At 41.5% G+C, this 21,607-nt stretch overlaps 2 protein-coding genes across 16 annotated transcripts in view; both read right to left on the bottom strand.

Moving 5' to 3' along the window:
* Nucleotides 1–935: 935 nt before the first annotated feature.
* On the bottom strand, nt 936–12,339 carry GET4 (guided entry of tail-anchored proteins factor 4). The gene is made up of 9 exons (XM_079320251.1): nt 12,112–12,339; nt 8,321–8,399; nt 7,837–7,918; nt 7,382–7,531; nt 5,651–5,789; nt 3,699–3,839; nt 3,539–3,614; nt 3,328–3,400; nt 936–2,286 (listed from the first exon to the last, which is right to left on the bottom strand). Exons 1-9 carry the CDS (start codon nt 12,267–12,269, stop codon nt 2,198–2,200), a joined length of 987 nt encoding a protein of 328 aa, XP_079176377.1. The 5' UTR covers nt 12,270–12,339; the 3' UTR covers nt 936–2,197.
* A 365-nt stretch (nt 12,340–12,704) lies between these two features.
* Nucleotides 12,705–21,607, bottom strand: part of SUN1 (Sad1 and UNC84 domain containing 1) — a 32,688-nt gene continuing 23,785 nt past the window's right edge. For 14 of the 15 annotated variants that reach the window (XM_079321160.1, XM_079321157.1, XM_079321166.1 and 11 more), the window contains 11 exons: nt 20,472–20,617; nt 20,097–20,321; nt 19,533–19,619; nt 19,117–19,160; nt 18,096–18,231; nt 17,360–17,614; nt 16,739–16,823; nt 16,378–16,493; nt 15,726–15,893; nt 14,880–14,972; nt 12,705–14,455 (listed from right to left, as the gene is read on the bottom strand). In XM_079321160.1, coding sequence (XP_079177286.1) covers nt 14,342–14,455; nt 14,880–14,972; nt 15,726–15,893; nt 16,378–16,493; nt 16,739–16,823; nt 17,360–17,614; nt 18,096–18,231; nt 19,117–19,160; nt 19,533–19,619; nt 20,097–20,321; nt 20,472–20,617 — 1,469 coding nt within the window. In that variant the 3' untranslated portion in view covers nt 12,705–14,341. Of the gene's footprint in view, nt 14,456–14,879; nt 14,973–15,725; nt 15,894–16,377; nt 16,494–16,738; nt 16,824–17,359; nt 17,615–18,095; nt 18,232–19,116; nt 19,161–19,532; nt 19,620–20,096; nt 20,322–20,471; nt 20,618–21,607 lie in introns of those variants that run through there. The other variant, XR_013776259.1, reaches the window with a different exon arrangement.

Raw genomic sequence — 21,607 nt, 5'->3', positions numbered from 1 at the left:
AATTATATATTATATACACACATGCATGCTTTATATACATATAAACATATTTATAAATTTAAGGTGACTACATTGCATATAAACATACATATATCTGCATGTACATGTGTATGCATAACTATAATTATATATTTAACTTATATTTAAAGTATTTATAAGTGTATGTACCCACACACTGTCACTCACACTTACTTACCAATTCAGGAACAGCAGAAGCAGGGAGAGGACAGACTGAGCTCCTTGTTTGTGTTTATAGGTAGCTGTAAAAAGTGTTTTATGTACCTGTATCATTAAGAATATTACAAATGATATGTCATACAAGTATATAATTATTATCTATACAAAAGGCTGTTTATATGTGTGTGTATATACATGTATTTTAAATCCTTTGGTATATTTTATACACACACATATGTTCTGTATATACTGTTGTAATTATTGAATATACATTTTTAAACCCACCTGTGGCTGCCCTCCTGTCAGGGCTGGGCTTTGGGGTCAGGGCACATGCAGGGCTCACAGTGGGGGCTGCTGGAGGCTGCAGACAGAGCTGAGGCAAACAGCCTCACACTGGTCAGGACACAGGAGGGGATGTGCTGCATATCTGTGGGTACCTTACACTGCCTGAGAGGCACATTCCTGGCAGCCAGAAGCAATGAAATGATGTGGTTTAAACCTCTACTGCCATCCCAGATCATTTATTAAATATCTACAGCATCATCCCAGAGAGGGAGCTCTTCCCTTAACCTCTGCACAGCAGATCCCATCTGCTCCAGATATTCAAATACCCCCAAGAGAATTACACCTTTTACTGCACAGAGGTGAAGCTGCAGCACTGAGGGCTGGATGACCCACAGTCAAATGCAGAGTGAAAAAAATAGCAAGGAATGTAAAGCTCTGCCTGAGAAACTCTTAGAAAGCAGCAGTATCGCACATCCTGGTATAAAGTGTTTATTTGAGACTTCACAATTAACACAAAGTCTTCCTGTCAATGCCTTTTTTTTTTTTTTTGTTTCATACAGTCAATAAATTTGTATTAATCCCTCCCCCATGCATGATTGCTGTTTATTAATCTAAGCCTTTTTATTTTCATCATGAAAAAATAAAGCGTTTCCCCACCCTTTGACCTGTTCCCTGTACCAGACTGTGCTGCATTACAGAGGAGATGGAGAATGGCTATGCCTACTGCTGGGGGTGAAGTTACTCCATTATTTATTGATTTATTCTTTTTTTTTTTTTTTTAACAGAAAGTGTTAAATGAATCAATCACCCAAGAAAAATAAATATATCATAAAGAACCAGAAGCTCTGCAGTATCCCTTTTCTTGCCATCCAGCCCAGTTCAAACACATCCTGTGCCCATGGCAAACGGCTCCACTCGCAGCAATGCACCTACAGCTGGCAACTTACACTGGCAAAAATCTCTTCCAGAGTAGAGCCACAAGCCACAGGAGGTATTTTAGATGCCAAATTTTTATACCTAGGCAAGAGAGATCCACCTGGAAGCCAATTACCTGTGTTCCACTGCTGGGCTTTTACTCAAGAGCTATTCAACCTTGTGCTTTTCAGGAAGTATCAGCTAAACACACGCACGGGCTCAGCCAGAGCCTGGCCTTGGGGAGAGGGGCAGGCAGTATGAAGGGTGTGCATGTCACTCATGGCAGTGGAAGCAAGTTCTTGTATCAAGGTCTCTTGGATGTGCATCTCAAATTATTCTGTTGGCTGTCTCGCAGTACTTTTGGCACCAGCCTCACAAATCAGTTATTCAATTGCTCCCCCTGCCTTTGGAGATCTTCCTTGGAAGAGGGCAGAGAGGCTTTGTCAGAACAGAGACAGCACTGGGTAGGCCGTGAAGGACAAAGCCCCATGTTTATGCTTTATTGAAAGACTGTGCAAAAAGGAATACTGCACCAGAAACTGTAGACTATGTTTAACCAGTGCCCAGCTGCCAGATGGAAACCCACTAACAACCGCTCCCATCGGTTCGTTTGGCTACTTTGTGTTGGTTTCTTTCTTTTTTTTTTTTTCTTTTTTACATAAATAATATAGACCGACAGTATAAACATTTCAGCAACCATTTCTAAAAGACCAGAGGAGCCCTTTTAGGAGCCAAGAAACAACTGCAGGATTCAAATTCCAAAAGTGTCTTTGGAGTCATCGAATCATCAGATTTACACGGCACCCAATGACAACAACATTCAGTCGAGCTCGATAGGACTGCTGTCTTCCTGACCATCTTCTGTGTCATCATCTTCCCCAGTTCCCATCAGACTGTTTAAAAGATTTCCTAGAATAAAATACAGGACAGTCAAAATCATTAGTTTTCCATTCTCATCTCAGCAACTTTAAACTAATCTTCCATCCTGCTACAGTACAGATTTCTGTAACAAAAAAAAACCCCAAGAGTTTTGAAGTGGAAGAGTCTCACCAAGACAACAGCAATCCCACACTGGTTTCCATTATGAATATTGATTTGGGAAGCTGTACAGGCTTAGCTGTACACTGATACTGTTCCTTCTCTAAGAATACACTGGAAAAACCCAAAGTCACATATTTATGTGCTACAGTTGCATCCCTAGAGGGAAAAAAACCCCAACCAATAAAGGAGAAAAACACCTCCACAGCAGTGAAATTCTCAAAGAGCATCATGCTGTAAAAAAATTGTCTGAAATTCAGAGGCATCAATTTAAAGGTGCCTGAATTTCTGAAAAGCAAATTAAGGATGGTAAAAAAACCATGTTCATGTTTTTCATCAAACTTTGAGCATCAGTGAGTTGATGTTTGTAGGTAAAGCTTCAAGTCACTTTAAAAAGAAGCTTAGTTTTCAGGGAAAACATTAATTTTATTCACATTTTATTCAAGAGCCAGAAAATGAGGGCTGAATTTCTCTATTCCATTTCAATCCTTGCAGAAGGGCAGTATTAATTTCAGAACTTGCTCTTTGGAGACATTCACGTTGCATCAGCACTGATTAGATCTCTACCAAAGCCCCACACTTAGTTTAAGAAAAAAACCAGTCACTGGACTCTGAGGCAATTAAGCTTTAACACCAGTAAGATGCTTCTTTACATTAGGAAGCTATACCATAATGTCAGAAATTAAGTACAGGAGTCTTTTTAGTGCTTCTCTTCTCAGTGATGAAAAGTCTACAAGCTCCCCCAAACGACTTTCACATGCAACCCATTCACCTTGTATTCTACAGCAGGGGCTGTTCCTACAGGCTATGAAAAGAATGATAAATTCCTTAGAAGAGATTATCTGTTTCCAGCACAGGTGTTTTATCCAGGTCACTGATCAAAGCCTGGAGGTACCTGCAGGCAGAGCTTACCTAGCAATCCCCCGTAGGACGAGGTCTGCTTGGGCGGAACTCCGAAGAAAAGCTGTCCTATTCTATCTAGGTACTGTAGGGACACAAGGTGAAAAAAAAAAAGTCATTTATTTCATTTACAGGTAGAAATACTGTGGGCACAAGGTAAATCACCAGCTCTTATCTATTTCACTAATTCAGTGAGAAAAAATTTTGTTTATGGGTAACTCACCTCATTATACATGGGGTCTCTTTTCAGCGAAGGTTGATACTGTTCACACAATACTGTAAATACTGTTAATTTTCCTCTAGAAAGGAAACAACCAAAAATGTAATCACAGTTAACAACTGAAAAGGAAACCAAGAAGGACATGACAGAAATCAGACTGTACCCATCAACTGCCAACAACAGAAACCAGATGAAGTTTAGCAGTGGTTGCACAAAGGGTGGGCCCTTCTCTATCGAAGGATGTTTCTGTGTGTATGTCGTAAAAACAACTGATGCGCTGGTCTTATTTTTTAAGCAGAGAAATCTGAAAAAGGAAAGAGAATGGGGCAAGTTAAAAACAAAGGGGAGAGAAATTGTTTCATCACAGAAAAAGGGAAGCCAAAATCTACTTGTGCATAGAGGCCATCTCAGGCTTGAACTGATGGCCAAACACAGTTGGTAGAGATGGACATCTTTGGGGATGGTTTGGCCATCAGCTGAGAAAGGGGAAAATCACTACTGGAACACACTATGGAACAGGCAGGTTGGGAGGGAAAATAGACATTAAATATTAATAGAATGAGATTAACCAGGATCTAAGCAGATTGTGCAGGATGGTTACTAAAAGAGAACATAAATTTTCAAAATGTGGAATGACTGGCTACCCTGTAATTCACATTAATATTATACTGCATCTACAGATCCAGAATTTACTAAGGTAAGTTAAAAACTGAATTAAAGACCCATTCATCCCCAAACACACCTGCTTTTAGTATGTATCTGTCAGTATTTGTTGACTCTGTCATTCTATTCCACCTCCATATAATGTGCCATCCAGACCACTAATAGCTTGACACACATGCCTAAAAGTCTCATAATGAAGCTGCACTTTGAGCTCCCAAGCCATTTGTCCCCAACAGATCAATCCCCCAAAACAGATCAAATCCTTGTTCAGGTCCAGTTAATTTAACTGGCAATCTCTGCAAGTCCCATTGGCCTAACAGGCCTTTATCTGGGACAAATGCTGTCAGCAAGCACTAGGAAGGCTGCCACAAGCCATCTCATTTTTGATGGCAGGCTGGCCTCTAATTCTGCACCCTCACATGTGCAAGGGCTTGGGGCAGTTTTGCCTCACTGCTAGCAAGGAACTGCAATTACTTTCATTAGAGAATAAACTACCATGTAAGAGGATCTAACACAGTATTTGATATACAGGCCAGTAAAGGATGCAGTAGAAATGCTGTATAAACACTGAAAAAATAATCTTTTAACTTCTTCACAGAATTTTCTTCCCATAAAATTGTTTGAGTCCTGAACATACTGGATTTCTATAAAGGATTTGCTATTGCTCAAAATCACAGCAATCTATAGCAACCAGCTATGGAAAGCAGGACAAATCTGACATGACAGCTCACTGCTGCCAAAAGAGAGACAAACTTGCTCTCACCTCCTCCCTCTCCCCCAACACCTACTCTCTCCCTGACTCCCTGCCACACAGCCCTGTCTCCACCTCCTCCTCAGACTCCTCCATGAGCTGCTTTCCCTGCCTGAAGAAAGCCATCAGCTGATTAAACACAGTAAAATTGGCTTTGTCAACCTTCATTCTACATGAGCTCTGCACAAGCACACAATAGCTTGCATTCCCACCTCCTACAAAATAAATGCCTAAAATGAGAGCCAGCAGCAACTCTGTCAAGGCAAGAGCCACCAAGCTGCTGCTCTCAAACCAGGCTGACCAGGACAAGTTGCATCTTAGGACCCAAGTGAGAGCAAGTTCTGTGCTAAATGCAGGGCAGGCTTGAATCCAGTATTTGTAAGAACACAGAGATAAGCCCTAACTAGACATAAAGTGGTGTTAATAAAGCCAAGAATTGTGCTTTCAGGGCTAAACAGATTACATTCATTCTTCAGGCAATTAACATAATTTCAGGTTTTGACCTTAATACATTATTTTACTTTTTTTCTCCCCAGTCTGACAAATTTAACACATCGGTTTTCAGACAGTTTTCTCCTGTTGTTGCTCTGGCTAGTTTCACAGTTTCTTTTACAAAGGCTGTGTGGTTAAATTAGACTAGTATGTGGTCCCACACATAATATCATCTCAGCAAAATGCTCCAAAAGAAGTTGAACACCTACTGTAGTACTGCCTGAGCTACAAACATGTCCACCTCACTGCGGTATCCACGGGATGAGGAGTATTCCACCAGCATATTTGCACAGCCCTCACCATCTGTTGAGTGCAAGAAGTGATATCGAGATTCACTATAGTTTTGCTCTAGAAAAAGAAAAAGGAAAAGGCTTTTAAGAAATCAGTTCAGTGTATCTAAACAGAAAAAACAAATTTATTAGGTTTGAACTTTATTAGCTGGTAAAAGAACAAGAGTTATGGGTGTGGTATGTAAACAAGACAGGTGGTAAAAAGTCTGTAAGTTACAGATAATTTATAAAGGGAGATAATAATCAATTTTACCCTAAGTACATTTGCAGTGCAATTAAATGCAGTTTACTCAATCAGAGCTACTGCTGGCTTGAACTTTGATCACATCATTCTAGCTAAGTGAATGCTGACACTTGGTGTGCTATCACAGTGTTTAGGACAGGAATCAAGAAATTCTGTATTAGACCATGTGCACCAAGAAGTCAAACAGCATCTTCAGCATCCTTCTTTCATTTCCTATTTTTAGCTTAGCCCACTCTTGCTACCAAAACTAAAATCACTCCCATATGCTGAACAGAACAGCAATTATACAGGACAGAGTAAGAAATGGCAATGATATGTTAGAACCTGAAGCAAACGATAGTGCAAAATCACTGTAATGACAAAACTGGATAGCTGCTAATCTTTTGAATTTGAAAGCCTTGTTTTAAAAATCTGAGCCTTTTGTGATGAAACTCAAAAAGCTACAGAGTAAAAAAATGTAAGCATCTTGCTCTTAAAGAGAACAGTGAGCAGGCAGCTACAAAATGGGGACTTTTAATTTCAGAATGCAACTTTCTTATCCTAATTGTAGCAGCCTCTAACTTGAATGCTGTGAGAAAAATCCTCCCTTTCTGGCTGGCAGCAGCCATTAGACTAGCATAAATCCCAGGAGAGCAGCTAGGGAATTGCCTATGGCACACAGAGAGGCAGCAGCATGGACCATTATTGGGTCAGGATTGTTGCATGAAACCACTGTCATCACTTGGCAGCTACTGAAAAATGTAAAATAAACAATCATCTTGCACAGTTATCCACGAGAAACCACAGAAAAAATGGCATGTATTCAACTGTTCTCAATCACCTTTGTTATGTTTTGAACACAAGACTGTAAATACTGGCTATCATCCACAAGTAAAATAATTATTTAGAGCATTTTGTTTCTCTTGCATCCCATCACAAGTGATAAAATGGCTCATAAATCAAAGGCAACAACATTCATTTTGAAATAACCCTGCTGGCCAACTTCTCAGAAAGTACTTAATTGCAGTCCAAAGACTGTTTTGGATGCCAGGTGATGTACTTCAATCTTTGTCATGTTTACCCAGGATTTAAAAACAAAAAAACTTGCCAACAGAACATCTTTGCTCCCCGGCAATTTTCCTCCTAATGACACAATCAAACTACCTCAAAGTCTAAAGGATCAACCTGCCTTTTACACAGAGCCTCACAGCAGCTGTGGTTTGGAATTCACACTAATACACAGCTACAAACCCATTTTTTCTCCTGTAACATTAAGAAGATACTAATGCAAAATCAGATAATAGCAGAACTCAATCAGTCATTTCCATCTCAGCTTCCTCACATTATTCCTAAAGCAGGTCTCTTCTAACACCTTGCTTTCAACATCTTCTAAGGAAAACACAGAAAACCCAGTTGATTGTTCTTACCTTTCCACAGGGTAATAGCTAGTAACTGGTGTAGTTTTGGATGTCCAAGTTTTCCTGATCCCCCACTGGACCACTTTAGTGCTCTGGATACAAAAGCCACTCTTTCAGGAGAATTTGGATCCATTAAACTAAACAATTTAGCCAAGTTTTCTAGAAACAAGAAGATTGAAAAACATTTAGCATGAAGAAAAATAAGATGATCTGCTGCTTCTAATACATCTCTAGGATCCATCCTTATGACAGGCAGCAGTGTAGTTCCAAGCATGCCCACAAAGTCATCAGGAACCCATGATCCTCTAACAAAGTTTCCCCCAGTCCATCCCTCTGGGGAAGGTGACCATTTGTCATGTTGGGAAGGCATCCAAAAGGATTGCAGCTTTCAGGACTATTAACAAGTCACTGTGAAGGGAAAGCACAACTAAATGGCACCAAACCAGGAGCAGAGGTCACCTCACCTAAAAGGTCTTCTGCTACTTTTGCATCCGACTTCTCCAAAGACTCCAAAACCAGCATGGACAGATCAGCAGCACTGTTTTGCTACAAAACAGACACATACTGGCAGTGATGAATGTATCAGGGCATAAAAAGAAACATCAACTAGAATTTTGGCAGCAGCAGGTTTAATGCTTTTATCAACATCTACAGCTAGGGCACAGTATCAAGTCTCAGCCTTCCTGATTAAAAAATTAGTGTAATTTGATGGCATCAAAGAGAAGCCTCCAGGAAAGCAGAACACAGGCATTGTCTGGATGCTCACAAACACTAGTGCTGCATGTTCCAGCTTGGCATAACCCTTCTTTGTGGAGAAAGGCTCAACAAAGAGATAAAACAAAAGATTACAAAGCCATTACTCCAAACATTAATCACCATTCATCTCCCAAAATCTTGGGAGTAACAACCCCCTGCCCCCAAGCCCCACACACAAAACCAGTGACTTACCTGGTTATGACTGAAGAACAGCAAAGCCCCTGAATACATTAGTTCTCTTGCTTCTGCATGTTTTCCTTGTGACATATACCTGAAAAAAATACCAAAGCCAGTATAAAAATTACCACTAAGTTAGTAATGTATGGTTAAAGTTACTTATATTTAAAGGATTAAAAGATTGTTAAAATTTTAAATATGGCAACAAGGGATTTATTTTGAAATCAGGTCAGTTTCAATAATGATGTAGCTTGAACTGCAAGTTGCAATCAGTTTTCTGCTGATGGAATAAAACGAAGAATAACAGGATGAAAACAGAGTTACAAATATGTTTGGGGCTGGAACAAGAAAACTCAAGACTTCAACTGATGCTCTACCAAAGCCATCCCAATGAAACAATTTTTGGAATACCTGCTGGAGAGCTTGCTGACCTTTCCACTGGTCTAAGTCTCTCAGAGCACTACAACTCTGCCAGGGGACATCAGCCTGTCCAAGTCCTCTTGGCTCAAGAGTAAGATAAGCACAGCCAGCAAAATTCACTATGCAACACTTTAAAACACACCTTCCACCTTTCTCTCTCACTTAAGAGTTAACAAAGAAATAAGGAATTCAAGAATTTGTTCCCAGTGGTTACTCAGGATTTCTTAGCACAGAGCTGTGATTGCAGCCCCCTGCACATCATCACTGGCAGGAACTCCAGCTCTTGGAGAGTCACAGCTCCAGCTTATAAACACTGCATTTCCCATAAAAGCAGCTTAGGTGTGGCAGAGTTTCCAAATTCCATTTCTCTTAACTGCTGCTCAAAAAGTCTGTGCTCTCAGTAGCTGATTTGCTCATATCAGCAGAGGTAAGAGCCAGCTCTGGCCTGCAGTTTGGTCTGTCCCCTGTGACACACCTGGCTGGGCTGTGCCTGTGTCACCCCTCTGCTCCTGAAGCCCCAGGGCCCCCAGGCTGCTCCAAAGCCCAGGAGTGCTCATGGGGTGACAGAGGGGTTGGTGGCTCTGGGGGTGAAGCAGGACAGTGTGGCCATGGGGGGGTAACACCAACCCAAGGGACAACCAGAGCATCCCAACCCTCTGGTGCTGTGCCCCAGATTCCTGTCACACGTGTCCCCTCTGGGGACAGGCTCTGCTGTAACATCACACAGACACTCCCCCCACCCTGCTCATCAAGTCTGAGAAACCCCAAGTCTTTTATCCAAAACAGAACTGAAATAATGGGAGGCACGACAAGAGTGTTTTGGAATAATCCTCAACAACTCAGATTTGCAATCACCATGGTAAATGTGAGTCAAATGAATCTGCAGCTCCAACGTTTTTATAGTTGGGCTCCCATCCAGGTTTGCTCCTAGAGTTGGACTCAGCATGGATCCACTTCCACAAATTCTACTTCCAGTAGATTCACAATGATACATGGAAGCTCCTAATCTGAGAATTATTACAGAAGATAATAAAAGATGCTAAAACAATTTTATGATATAAAGTACATTTTAAAGAGCCGGGGTTTTTTAAAGAACTTCTATCAGAAAAGTTGTTTAATAAAAATAAGTAATGATGACATTGCTCTAAATAGTATTTAAAACAAGAGAAATCCTGGAACACATTATTTATACCAGGAAAAATGACCTACAAGTATCAGGGAAACAGTAATAGATGTAAATATTCCACTTTGAAGAGTGACTCAGTTACCAAATCATGAAGACAGAAGAGTTCAGCCCAGCCAGCTCAGGTGTGTCCCAGGGAGCTCTGGCTTAGGCAGGAACAGCAATTTTCCACCTGCTCTGTGGATCATGGAGGGATAATAAGTCTGCAGGAGGCAGGCTTATGGTAATCTTTCCTCCTCCACTTCTTCCCCTCCTCCACCCTAAAATACATCTCAGTGCATGAAACTGAGTCAGGATTTCAAGTTTACCCTCTGACAGATGAGATAAATGTTTTACAAGCCCATGTGTTCAAAAGCACTAGCTAATCCAGTCATAGTTCCAGAGCTCAGGTCACCCCAGTAAGTGTTACTGTGTCTGAAAAAATGCTGATTTTGATCACATTTTACAGAATATTGACAAGACTACCCAGCCATGCAAGTGTCACCTTTTCATTTAACTGAATACATCCTTTCACTTGTATTTAAAATGGAAAAGGTGGGACCACTGAGCCCAAATTAATTCAGGGAGTATGAGTTAATACATCCAGAAGACTGGAGGAGAAGTGACCTCCTGAGCCAAGACTTCTCACACCACATCACATAATCCCTACTATAAAATAGGCCAGGCTTTGTCTTAAATTTAGATTTATTCTCAAATACAATTTAAGTCTTAAGGCTGGGATGGTGCCTTGCTGATCCCATCAGAGGGGTTATGGAAGAACAAAGTGATTTAAAGTGATGGTGCTGGTACTCAGGGCAGGGCAGGGCAGGCTGGCTGAAGTGCACCAGGAGGATTATGCACCAAGGACTTTCCTCCCCACATGATTCCATGACTGCTGGTTTTCTGTGCTTACTCACAGGCCTGTTCTCATCCTAACAAGACACAGGACAGGGAGGGTAGTGTCCAGTTTGTGACCTCTCACTAGAAGAAAGACACTGAGAGGATGGAATGTGTCCAGAGGAGAGCAATGGAGATGAGCAGGATGAGAAAGGGGGACTTTTCCCTCTAGAACATCTGAAAGGAGGTTGGAGCCAGGTGCTCTTCTCCCAGGATGTCAGGAAACAGCTTTAGCAGGAGGTTCATGTCTGACATTGGGAGAAACTTCTTCACACAAGGGGTGGCCAAGCACTGGAAGTGGGCCCAGGGAGGTGGTGGAGTCACATTGCCTAGAAGGGTTCAAGAAACAACCAGATGTGGAACTCCACTGTCCAGCTGACAGGTGATGGAAGCCAAAAGTTGGACCTGATGATCTCAGAGTTCTTTTCCAGCCTAACTGATTCTGTGAAGCCAAGCTTCCATCCTGTCCTGCCCCAGCAGAACCACAAGGAAACAAAGCTGGGACCAACTCAGGAAGGCCCTAGAACAAACACCTCCTTCTGTGACCCTGCAAGCAAAGGTCTGTGTGTTAAAATCTAACGAGGGAAAGGGTGACCCCTGCAAGCTGCAGCAGACGTGAAAAAAAGAATAAAAATGCTTTGCAATAAAAACAATTTCCTTATGACAAAAGAGGCAATAGTAACATTTCGGAATAAATGCCAGGCCTGCTCTACTTAGTCACTGTCACGTACACCAAGTACTACACCAGGTGGAATTTATTCCGAAAAGCTCCTCCGTGCAGGGGATTCTGGCCATCCCGCAGCCACCTGCCATTCCCGCGGCTGTGCGGGCTCAGCTCCCCGCACACAGGGCGAGCCCCGCCCGGGAGACACCCCGAGCCCACCCCGGAACGTGGGGCCACCGAACGGCGCAGGGGCCGCGGGGCCCAAACTGCGCTCTGCCCGTGACCTCTGGGCAGCGTGACGCAACACCCCCCGCGGGTCACCGGTCACTGCTCAGTGCCGGCCCGGCGGGGCACCGACAGAGCCGGCTCGGGGTGATGTCCAAAGGCGGCGAGCAGCGGCTCCCCCGCCGCCCCGAGCCGCTGCCGAGGTGACGCGGCCGGGCCGAGCCCGGGGCCGCCGCTGTCCGGCCCGGCCGGGCCCCGCGCCGCGCCCCCGCCCCACCCCGCCCCTCAGCGCGCCAATCAGCGAGCGCGGCGCGGAGATTGACAGGCGCGGCGGCCAATGGGGAGCGGCCGTAGGCGCGGCGGGCGGCAGAGTGCGTGGGAAGGCTCTGGAAGGCCGGGCGGGGGAGGGGCGGCGCGGCGGGCCCGGCGCGGCCCTACCTGAAGAAGAGCGTCCGGTACATCTGGTGCGCCTCGTAGTAATCGCCCTTCTCGACGCTGGCGCGCAGCTTGCCCTCCACGCGCTGCACGCCGCCGCGGTTCCTGCCGCCGCCGCCTTTCGCGGCTTCCTGCTCCGCCGCCATGATCGCCGCCGCCATCAGCGCGGAGGAGGGGAGGGGAGGTGGGGGCCGGGCGCATGCGCGCGCAGCGCCGGCGCCCCGCTGCCCGGCTTCCGCCCGCTCGGACGGCGGCCCGCGAGGCTCAGCCCGCGCGGCTGCAAACGGCGTGACGGCAGCCAAGCACTCGAGCGGCGCACGGCAAAGTGCAGAATTGATAAAAAAGGTAATAAAGATCGAGGAACGGTGGATGGAGCGCAGGCAGACTCGCTGAGGACGTTAATCCAACCTCCCACCCTTCACACAGCTGAAAGTCAGACAGCTTTTTCCCCAAATCTCCACCTCTGATATTTACACTGCTCCCCGTAAAGCCCTTGTAAAAGCCTGAGTGAAATCCCCCCACCTCTGCCCAAGCATGGGGCAATTTTAAAATTAGTCTTTCCTCACTTACTTAAGCAGCTAGTAAAAAAAAAAAAATACAGAAAAGAGGCTTTATTTCTTGTTTCAAGTATTACATGCACTTTCAAAAATTAAAACTCTTTATTTAAACATCTCAATAGCATCTTGTCAGTTTGGAGGCAGCAAAGAATAACAGACATTTTGAAAAGCATTTACAAAAATACATTGCACAAAGTCCTATCTTGCTTTTTTTTAAAAATAAGTTAGTGTTATTCAAAATATTCCCCCCCCCAGCTACGTAACTTCAATTTATACAGGATAATTCTAATTTTAAATATGTAACCTATAATATGAAAACACCTGTACATGTGTTCATCTACCACTCTGCGTAGGCCATAGGTTCTGTGAAAAAGTTCTTCACATGGAAACTTTTTGTATTTCAAACATTCGAGGACTGTTGTGCAACATACATAACTCAATTCAGAAAACCAGTCAGCAGGTCCATGTGGTAACAGTTCTGTGTAACTACAAAATGCACTAGAACAGCAAGATAAAAATTCTGCATACAAGTGAATTTTGGGAATCTTTTCCAAAAAGGATTTTCAAAGCAGCAAGGCTAAGGGGGGCAGGAAGCAGTTTGATCTTGTTCTAGGTGGAAATGTTGTTTCCAAGAGCAACTCTGCTGCTCTGGTAGCAGGCTAAGGCTTGTGGGGAGATCAGGAATGCCCGTGCTTGCACACAGCAGCGCTGAGCTCCAGTCCCTCTTGTAAATGTGACACAGCAAGAATTACTTCAGGCTTATTTTCTCACACACCAGATTCTCACAGTACATTTATGGAGTGTAACAATCAGTCTAAGGAGATCTTGTCCCAAAGAGATCACTTTTGACAAACTAAGGTAATGCAACTGCTGTACAGCAGTGTTTACTGAACAATTCAGCAGGCTTATCAGCTCTGAGCCAGTCAGTCAGTACATCAAGGTCGATTTAGGATTGACACTAAAAAAAGAACAAACTGGCCAAGTTGCCATGGTAAAAACTCTTAAAATAACTTCAGTTACTTAAAGTTATCCCTGACTTTTAGAGCAATTTGCAGTCACAAATTACAGTAAAGCATTCTCAGTCGCTGGTGTTTAAACTGGTTTTGGTTGTGTTAGCTTTCCCTGACAGTAGTATTTATTATATTCAACATGTAGCAAAGAAGCCCTTTTGGATCCACCAAAAAGGTCAAAACCAATTGTGAACTGAAGGACACCTTTAGCCACAGTCAGTGTTCAAAATGTACCACAGTTTTTGGCTTTTGGTGCCAAGCTAGCAAAAGTATGCAGTTAAGTCCTGGATTAAAAAAGAACAGATTCCTAGTTGCAGAAAGTGTGGTTTATTCTTTTTAAAAAACCTATACATTCATTTGTAATAAAATATGTCACCTGTTTGCCAACTGGGCTTTATGAACCAGAGCTGTTTGCATGCATTATTTCTCTCAGCATGGACACAGAAATATGAAGCGAACTGGCAATTACAAGCTGAGCCTTAGAGCAAATAAAAATTGGGGTTTATACATTTTCTGCTGACAGTCTTCTGCCTTCACCAGAGGATCAATAGTTCTGCAGTGTGCACCTTGCATCCTCATCCTGTACAGATTCCAGTGTTGTAGCTTCCCAGTATATACAGATTAGGAACCAAATGTACAAAGCAGCCACCCCAGCTGTAGTGTGCGTTACTCGGCAGCTTTCCCGTGCACTCTGAACCGATAAAGGCAGGTGTACTCTGCATGGCCCCAGTTAGAGAAGATCCTCAGCTCCACTATTTGGAATGCATCTTCATTCTTCTCCTGGAGAAGAAAAAAAAGCAAACACATAAAGCAGTTTCAGCTGCAGCTGTTAATGTCAGAACCCTTTCTCAGTTATTAAGACTGTTGATACTTGTAGGAACCTAAGTTATGCCTTGGGAATTTTCTGTTCCTTTGAACAGAACCTTCTTTGCCTTACAATTATTTGTGAGTCTGAAGCAGCATGGAACAGACTCTTCCCATGTTTAGCAACTTCCCATCATTTGTGTCCACACAGCAACAAACCTTCCTCCCCTCTCATCTATTTAGGCTATAGGTTTTGAGGCAGAGGTAGGTGGATACTTTCTATCTCAGTTTCTACAGTGTCTAGGTGAGAACAACACCTTTTCCCTTCACTGCTCATTGCACACAAGTGTAGAAAATAAAAGTAACTTGCTCCTGACACAATCTTATAATCCAGACTTACCATCACTGGAAACATCTGCAGTGGTTCTCCATCTTGATCATAGACATACTCTCCTAGAAGCTTGCCTTCTTCTTGATATTCATCATCCAGACCCTGTAGCAACAGAATAAAGATTTTTGCTTCCATAAAATTTCCAATCAAACCCAAACTAGAAGCATGTCTACATAGAGCATCAAGAGACAGCACTTGAAGGTCTATCAAACCAGGATCAGAATGTTTCCCATATAATTTAAAGTTCAAGCACAGCTCTGTATTCCAGTTTCCTGCCCTGTAAATAGTTGTGCTGTTTATGTGTTTTCATGCCAAAGTCTTTAATTTTCATGGCCAAACCCATATCACAGTGTACAATATGAACTGCTCAGGACAAAGAGTGAGGCAAACATCAAGGTTGGAGTCAAGATTCAGATGCTTGCAGGTGACTTTTTCAGCATGTAGAAAAGCCTGACAAAGTTCTCAATCATCATAACTGCTCTCTGCTCTGTGCCCAAACCCTGCCAACACAACTGTGCTGCTGGGTAAAATGAATTCAAAAAATTAAGGCACATCACAGATAAGGTGCAGAGACAAAATGGGAGGAATAGTGGGTAGTGAGAGGAAGAATGGAAAGGGAGGATAAAACAGTGTATGAAAGAATGAGATCAAATAAAATTTATTTCCCTCCAAACATATTTACTACTGTATAGAGCAAGAGTAAAGAACCCAAAATTAGTTGCAACACTTATTCATAATCTCAAAGCTCATAAATAAAAGCTATTTTTAAGAGCAGTGAATAAAACAGTTTATGATCTTCTTAGCTGTTCTCCCTCAAGTTACTATTTTCCAAGGATAGAACACAGACAGACTTACATATACTGAAAAATTCCTAGGAGCACTGGTGATATTTCCTGTTGGTGAAAGAGTTTTTGGTATGTGTTCCAGTGTGAAGGCAGTTGGATAGATCTTCATGGACAGTCTCACCACAAGGTAGCCCTGGGATCCTTTGAAAGCCCAGCAGTTTCCTGGATACATGTCTGGCTGCACAGAAAGAAGGTGGAGAGAACAAGATGGGACACAACAGCAAAAACAATGCTACAGTGTTTTTTAATTTATTTTTATTGTAATAAAGAGTTGTAATGAATTCTGAGTTTTTAGGGACAGTCTTAAATAGTAAGAGGCAGAAATAATCTTGGTGAAACTCCTGAGGAAGACACCATACCCACCTGAGCTACTAGTGGTGTTGTGAAGATCTACCTTGAGATTAGTTCTCAACAGGAACCCTCCCAGCCCTCACACTTTGCACAAGCCCAATGCACTACCCAAGCTTCCTGTGAGTCACACTTTTCCTAGAGTAGGACTTAAGCTGTGCCCAGGGACTGCCAGAAGAATCCCCCTCTTGGCAACACAGCTCAAAGTACCTGTGCCCCCAACATATTAGAGATACACCCAGCACCCAAAGAGCCATCCAAACCACTCAACACAAAATACCATTGCTGCATTTGTTTACTTGGCCTTTAATTACCTGAATCACCACTCTGGGAGACTGAGAGAAGTACCACAGAGGAATTCCAAAGAGGCTAATTAATGCTGTCTTGGTCTCATAGGTTTCAGAACAGCGAGTACTCAGGATGCTGCCACCTCAAAAAAGACACATCAGGTTAGCAGAAATAAAAGTCTTCAAGAAGGAATGAGTAACTAAGATATAAAAGCTTATTGAATACCAGATTAAAGATATTGTTAAGATCTAATACTTAGATTGCACTGATCTGATGTTGAGGCAGCACACAATAATGCTCTACTAGCCCTTACTCTTCATTTTAGTATTTCTAATAAATACTGCTAAAAGCATAACTAGTAAAAATGGTGTTTCCTCTACTACTTACCTCCAGATTCCAAGGCAAAATCCACCATCCCAGTCTTGTCTTGAGAGTAGAGTTTCAGTGCATTATTTACAATAATCTGTGCTTGCTAGAGATGTACACATACAAGAGAGTGGAAGAAAAAGTATTTTAATAAGATCAAGTGATAAAAAATGGTATTTACATATCTGTGAAGTTGCAAGCATCTTTTTGAGATGCTACACTTCATCACAAGTCTTCAAAAGCCTCTGTCAAGACAGAGGCAACTTTTAATGCATGGCTGTCTGTCTTAAAATACAAGTTCATAATGCATCTTGACTGCTGGTTTTGTTTTGTTTTTTTTTAAATCTGCATTCCTTCTTCCCAAGACCTGAACTTGCACTTCTTTGGTATACTTGTTTCTTGGGAATTCAATTTCCAAGATAGCACACTTTGAAAAAACACAAGCATTCACAACAGGCAACAAGCAATGCTGTGAGAACACACTTGATAAAGCATTTTCTGCAGTTCTCCTCATTTCAACTGATGTTCCTGCCATCTCCTAAAATCATTAACATTTATGTTGATAGTCCTGCTTCACAAAATACCCATGAAACAACACTTTCCACTTTTAATTGAACTTTTGAAGCCTTAAAACTCACTCACCGCTTCTGTGATTCCAGAAATCCCTGCATTAGTCACAGCATTTGTAACTACTTCAGATGTTACTTTTTGGTTTGTTACAGACATATGGAGAGTAATATTCTTGAGGATCTGCATCTCAAGATCCCGCAGCAAAGTTTGTAGATCACTTTTGCTCACAAAATTGGAGCTAAGCCACTGGAGAAGTGATTCAGGAAAGTCTTCTTGTTGATCACCAAAAAGCATTAGCTTGACAGATTCTTTGACCTGGGCATCTACCTAATAGAAGCCATTAATAAAGAGAATTATTAGTTTTTATATATATAAATATACAACAGGGACATAGCTAGACTGTTATCACAAGTCATAAAATAAAAGCTGATAATCCCATATCAATACTGCAGTATTTTGTTGGCTACATTCCAGTCAGACTTTTCAAAACACTTCAAAACAACTTAGGCAAGATTTTTAGAAATAACTCTCACAAAACAAATCTAATTTGCTTTTACATGAGTTTCTTTTCCATATTTCTATGGGTTAGCAAAATATATCAACAAAGTACTGTATAGAGAACTGTTACTATGTCCTAACTTACAAGCAAACCCCTGCCATTGTAGAAAATTCACAGTAACCCTACATACAGCACTGTCATTCTTTAATGCTTCCCCCATGTTACTGACTGCAGTACATTTCAAGAAAGTGAACAAAACCAAGTAATACCAAATTTTACTGGGACAGTTAGAGAAATTGCAGAACCTACTTTTTCATGAATGACATCCATTTTCTCACAACTCATCTTCACACTTTCCCCAGATAACAGTTCTGATTTCATAGAGGCCAGCTCCAGTTCTAGCTTTTTAATTTTGGACATAAGTAGACTGTATTGATCATCATCTCTGACAAAAACAAGGAGCCAATCATTAGGAAAAGAGTAGTTGGAATAATTCCATCAAATTCCAAAGGTGTGAGAATATACTTGTCTAATACAAAGTGCTTTCCTAGTTGAACTGTTCACCACAATGCACACAGTGAACCTGCAGTTGTAACATGCTGTTCATTAAGGCATACTTAGAGTTAATAAATTCAAAGTATTTTGAACTAATGGGAAAATTTATTATTATCAGCAGGCTGACAAGTTACTAACTCAAACTTACACAGATTTTGGGGAATTAAAGGGCTTCTGGCAAACCAATCCAACTTTGTGTGAGTTTGCCTCTGCTTAGAGTGAGTCTCAGGCTACCTCACTCAAACCAGAGTAACTCCAGAGGCAGTGCTGAGTTACAAATTGCAGCTCATATATGACTAACACAGATCAGGGACCAGTGAATGCAATGGAAAAAGGTCTCAACCATCATTCTAAAGCCATTTTACATTTAATTCTAATTTAAATGGCAATTCAGCAAATGAGCAAAAAACAAGAGACAAAAATTAGAATTGATAGAGTTCAAGAATTTAAATATAAAGCCCATCAAAAGCAGTAACTGCATATTTCATTAAGTGATCAGAAGGAAAACTAATGCATTTATAAGAGGATGAGAAGTCCCTCCCTCTCCTCCACTACATAAATAATTTTCTCTAATGGAAGTGTAGTTGTAGGGCTGCCCCCACTGTAGAGAAGGGTCCTGTGCTGATGTTCAGCATCACAGTTGAAATCCAGTACATGGCAGAAGTGCTCTTGCTGACAATGGAACCTCTCAGGGTTGGTTCACTGACAGAAGATAAGGATCACTGTCAGTTGGCATCAGGAATGAAAAAGCAAAATATTTGAAAAGTGCTTATACCTCACTGATTTTGATTTGGCCAGGTCAAACTCCTTCTGAATGTCCTGAAAAATACCAAAGTTAAGTTTTAACATATACAAAGAAACTCAAATGACAGAAAGAGGATAAAGAATGTTATATGAAAATAAATTCAAGCACCACCTGTATGGGACTGTGCTCACAATTATGTTTATGCCTCTGTATAACAAGGTTTCATTCCAAATAGAACCTGCCTCAATGGTCCAGGGAATAATTTTTAAACTTTGGAATGAAACCCTCTCCAAGAAGGGGGAGCAAAAACACAATTAAGCTTTGAGACTTAGGGAACTGTAATAGCCAGAGTAAAGGAAACTGCTGTTTGGGACAGCAAATAAAACTCAGACTGTTTTACCAACAGGTTACAATTAGAACAAGTCAGCAAAGCTCAGTGTCAATACCTTGGATTCAGCTGAGAGTTTTCTAAGAAGATCTTCCAGCGTCTGGATGCGCAACTCATGTTCTTTATGTAAAGCCAGGAAGTCAGTCTTAAAAAACAGGCAAGAGAAAGAGGTGTATTTTCTTTTGGAGCACAAATACCATAACTGATATTTTCTGCAAAGCATTCTATAAATATTTAAGTAATTTTCCCTGCAGGTAGTGTGAGAAATTATAGAATGTGTAATAAATACAAAAGTCTGATTTAGCTGTAGTAGGGGTTATATACAGGGACATTTATTAAAATCCCTGCTTTGTCACTTGTCCTTCCTATAGTTTTCTTTATCTGTGTGGAAACGAGATAAATCCAGCAGCTTTTCAGCAATGCAGAGATCTACTTTAGGTCACCTGTCTGGAATTAATCCTTTGTCAGCAATAACAAGGGAGGAACAAATACCCACAACTACTCCCTATTGGCTATTTCTATTGGTTAAAAAGAATCCTCCAATCAAATTGCTCACAATTTGCATTAGTAAAACAGAACACTTCAATCAATAGCAGGAAACAATAATAACTGACTGTCTTACCTTTTCCTCCAATTTCATATCTTTAAGATGTTGATTCATCACGTTTTTTATTAAATTCAGTGTTTCACTTCTGTCACCCATGGTGTCAACCTGATCTTGAAGATTCTGGAGTAGGCTCATCACTTTGTTGTATTCTTTGTTTCTGTCATGGCATCTGTCAGACACAAAGGCCATTTGCTTCTCCAGCTCACTTATGCGACCAAAGTCAAAGACATTTATGGTATCCTAAAGTATAAAGACAATGTTTTAATACATAAAAATATGTTGATTTACATTACTCTTGTGCAGCAAGTAGTTATTACAAAATATTGAAGACATACGAGTTAAGAGGTCTTAAAATAGATGCAAGTTCTTCCCTAGATTGTTCTCCCTTACCTTTGGAGGTTGCACAGAATGAAAAGAATCATCTTGTGGTTCAGGAACATGAACAGAATCATCTGCTCTCTGTGTTGTGTCAATTCTTGTCCAGTTCAATGGAGGTATTAATGAAATGAAGCCATTAAGCCCCCAGAACCACAAACCTAGAATAAACAAAAACCAACGTGTTCAAAAGAATTCTCCCTTTTGACTGCTTCTGTCTACATATGGTCTGTTTGAGGATACAGCTACCTTGAGTTTGCAAGGCAGGTGCCACACAATGGACACTGCTCCAGTCTAAACAAAAATCACCATGAGTCAGCTTTAAAATTTTTAAAACAAGCACTCAAGAGTATCAGGGAACAGCTGTAAGTCCCACTCACACAGCTGTGAGGCAGAAACTTGCACTTACATAAATCATGTTACAAGCCTAAACTCATACTACTGCTTCCCTGGCACCTTGGCCACATTTGCTGATTAAGACAGGCCAGGTTTTCTGAAGGCAGATGTAAATGCTGCTTTTTACCATAATGGAAAATATTGTGCATTATATATTTACTAAATATCACGTTGCATAATAGCTAATAAAAGTTGGAAGTAACTCAGGCCTCTGTGGAAATAAAAGATTATTTCACAAGATTACACTTATTTTTGCAATATCTTAATGGGAAGCAGCAGCATTTTCTGCACAGGGTAAATTCTTTTCTTGTTCACCCTTACACTGAGAACTTTGAATCCCCCCTGTAAGTTTCCAAGAAGCTTCATCTTCTCCACAAAATAACTGCAAGTTTTTAAGACTCTCAAAGGCATGAAACTGTTTTTCAGAAATGACCCAGCACTTCTGGGAAATACTTCAGTTTGTTTCATTTCAAAGTTGACAGCTGGCCTGGAACACAGTCTACTAAAGTCAGCAGTATCTTAAGCAAGTAAAACATGCTCTAGGAACAAAGGGAAGACTTTGGATGAGTTGGTAAACACTTAACCACACTTCTGTGGAGACTGACAAAGCAATCAGCACCCAGCCTACTCTTTCACTGCTACTCCATTGAAGGGAGGTAAAGAAAAAAAGGACTTTAGTGCATTTACTTACTCAGGCACTCCTTCTAAAGAGCTCTATGCAATTAAATCAAGGATATTGCTTTCATGACAAGGGG

Source organism: Erithacus rubecula, assembly GCF_903797595.1.
Source record: "Erithacus rubecula genome assembly, chromosome: 17".
Classification (NCBI taxonomy): domain Eukaryota; kingdom Metazoa; phylum Chordata; class Aves; order Passeriformes; family Muscicapidae; genus Erithacus; species Erithacus rubecula.
This window is presented reverse-complemented; position numbering and strand designations above follow the sequence as displayed.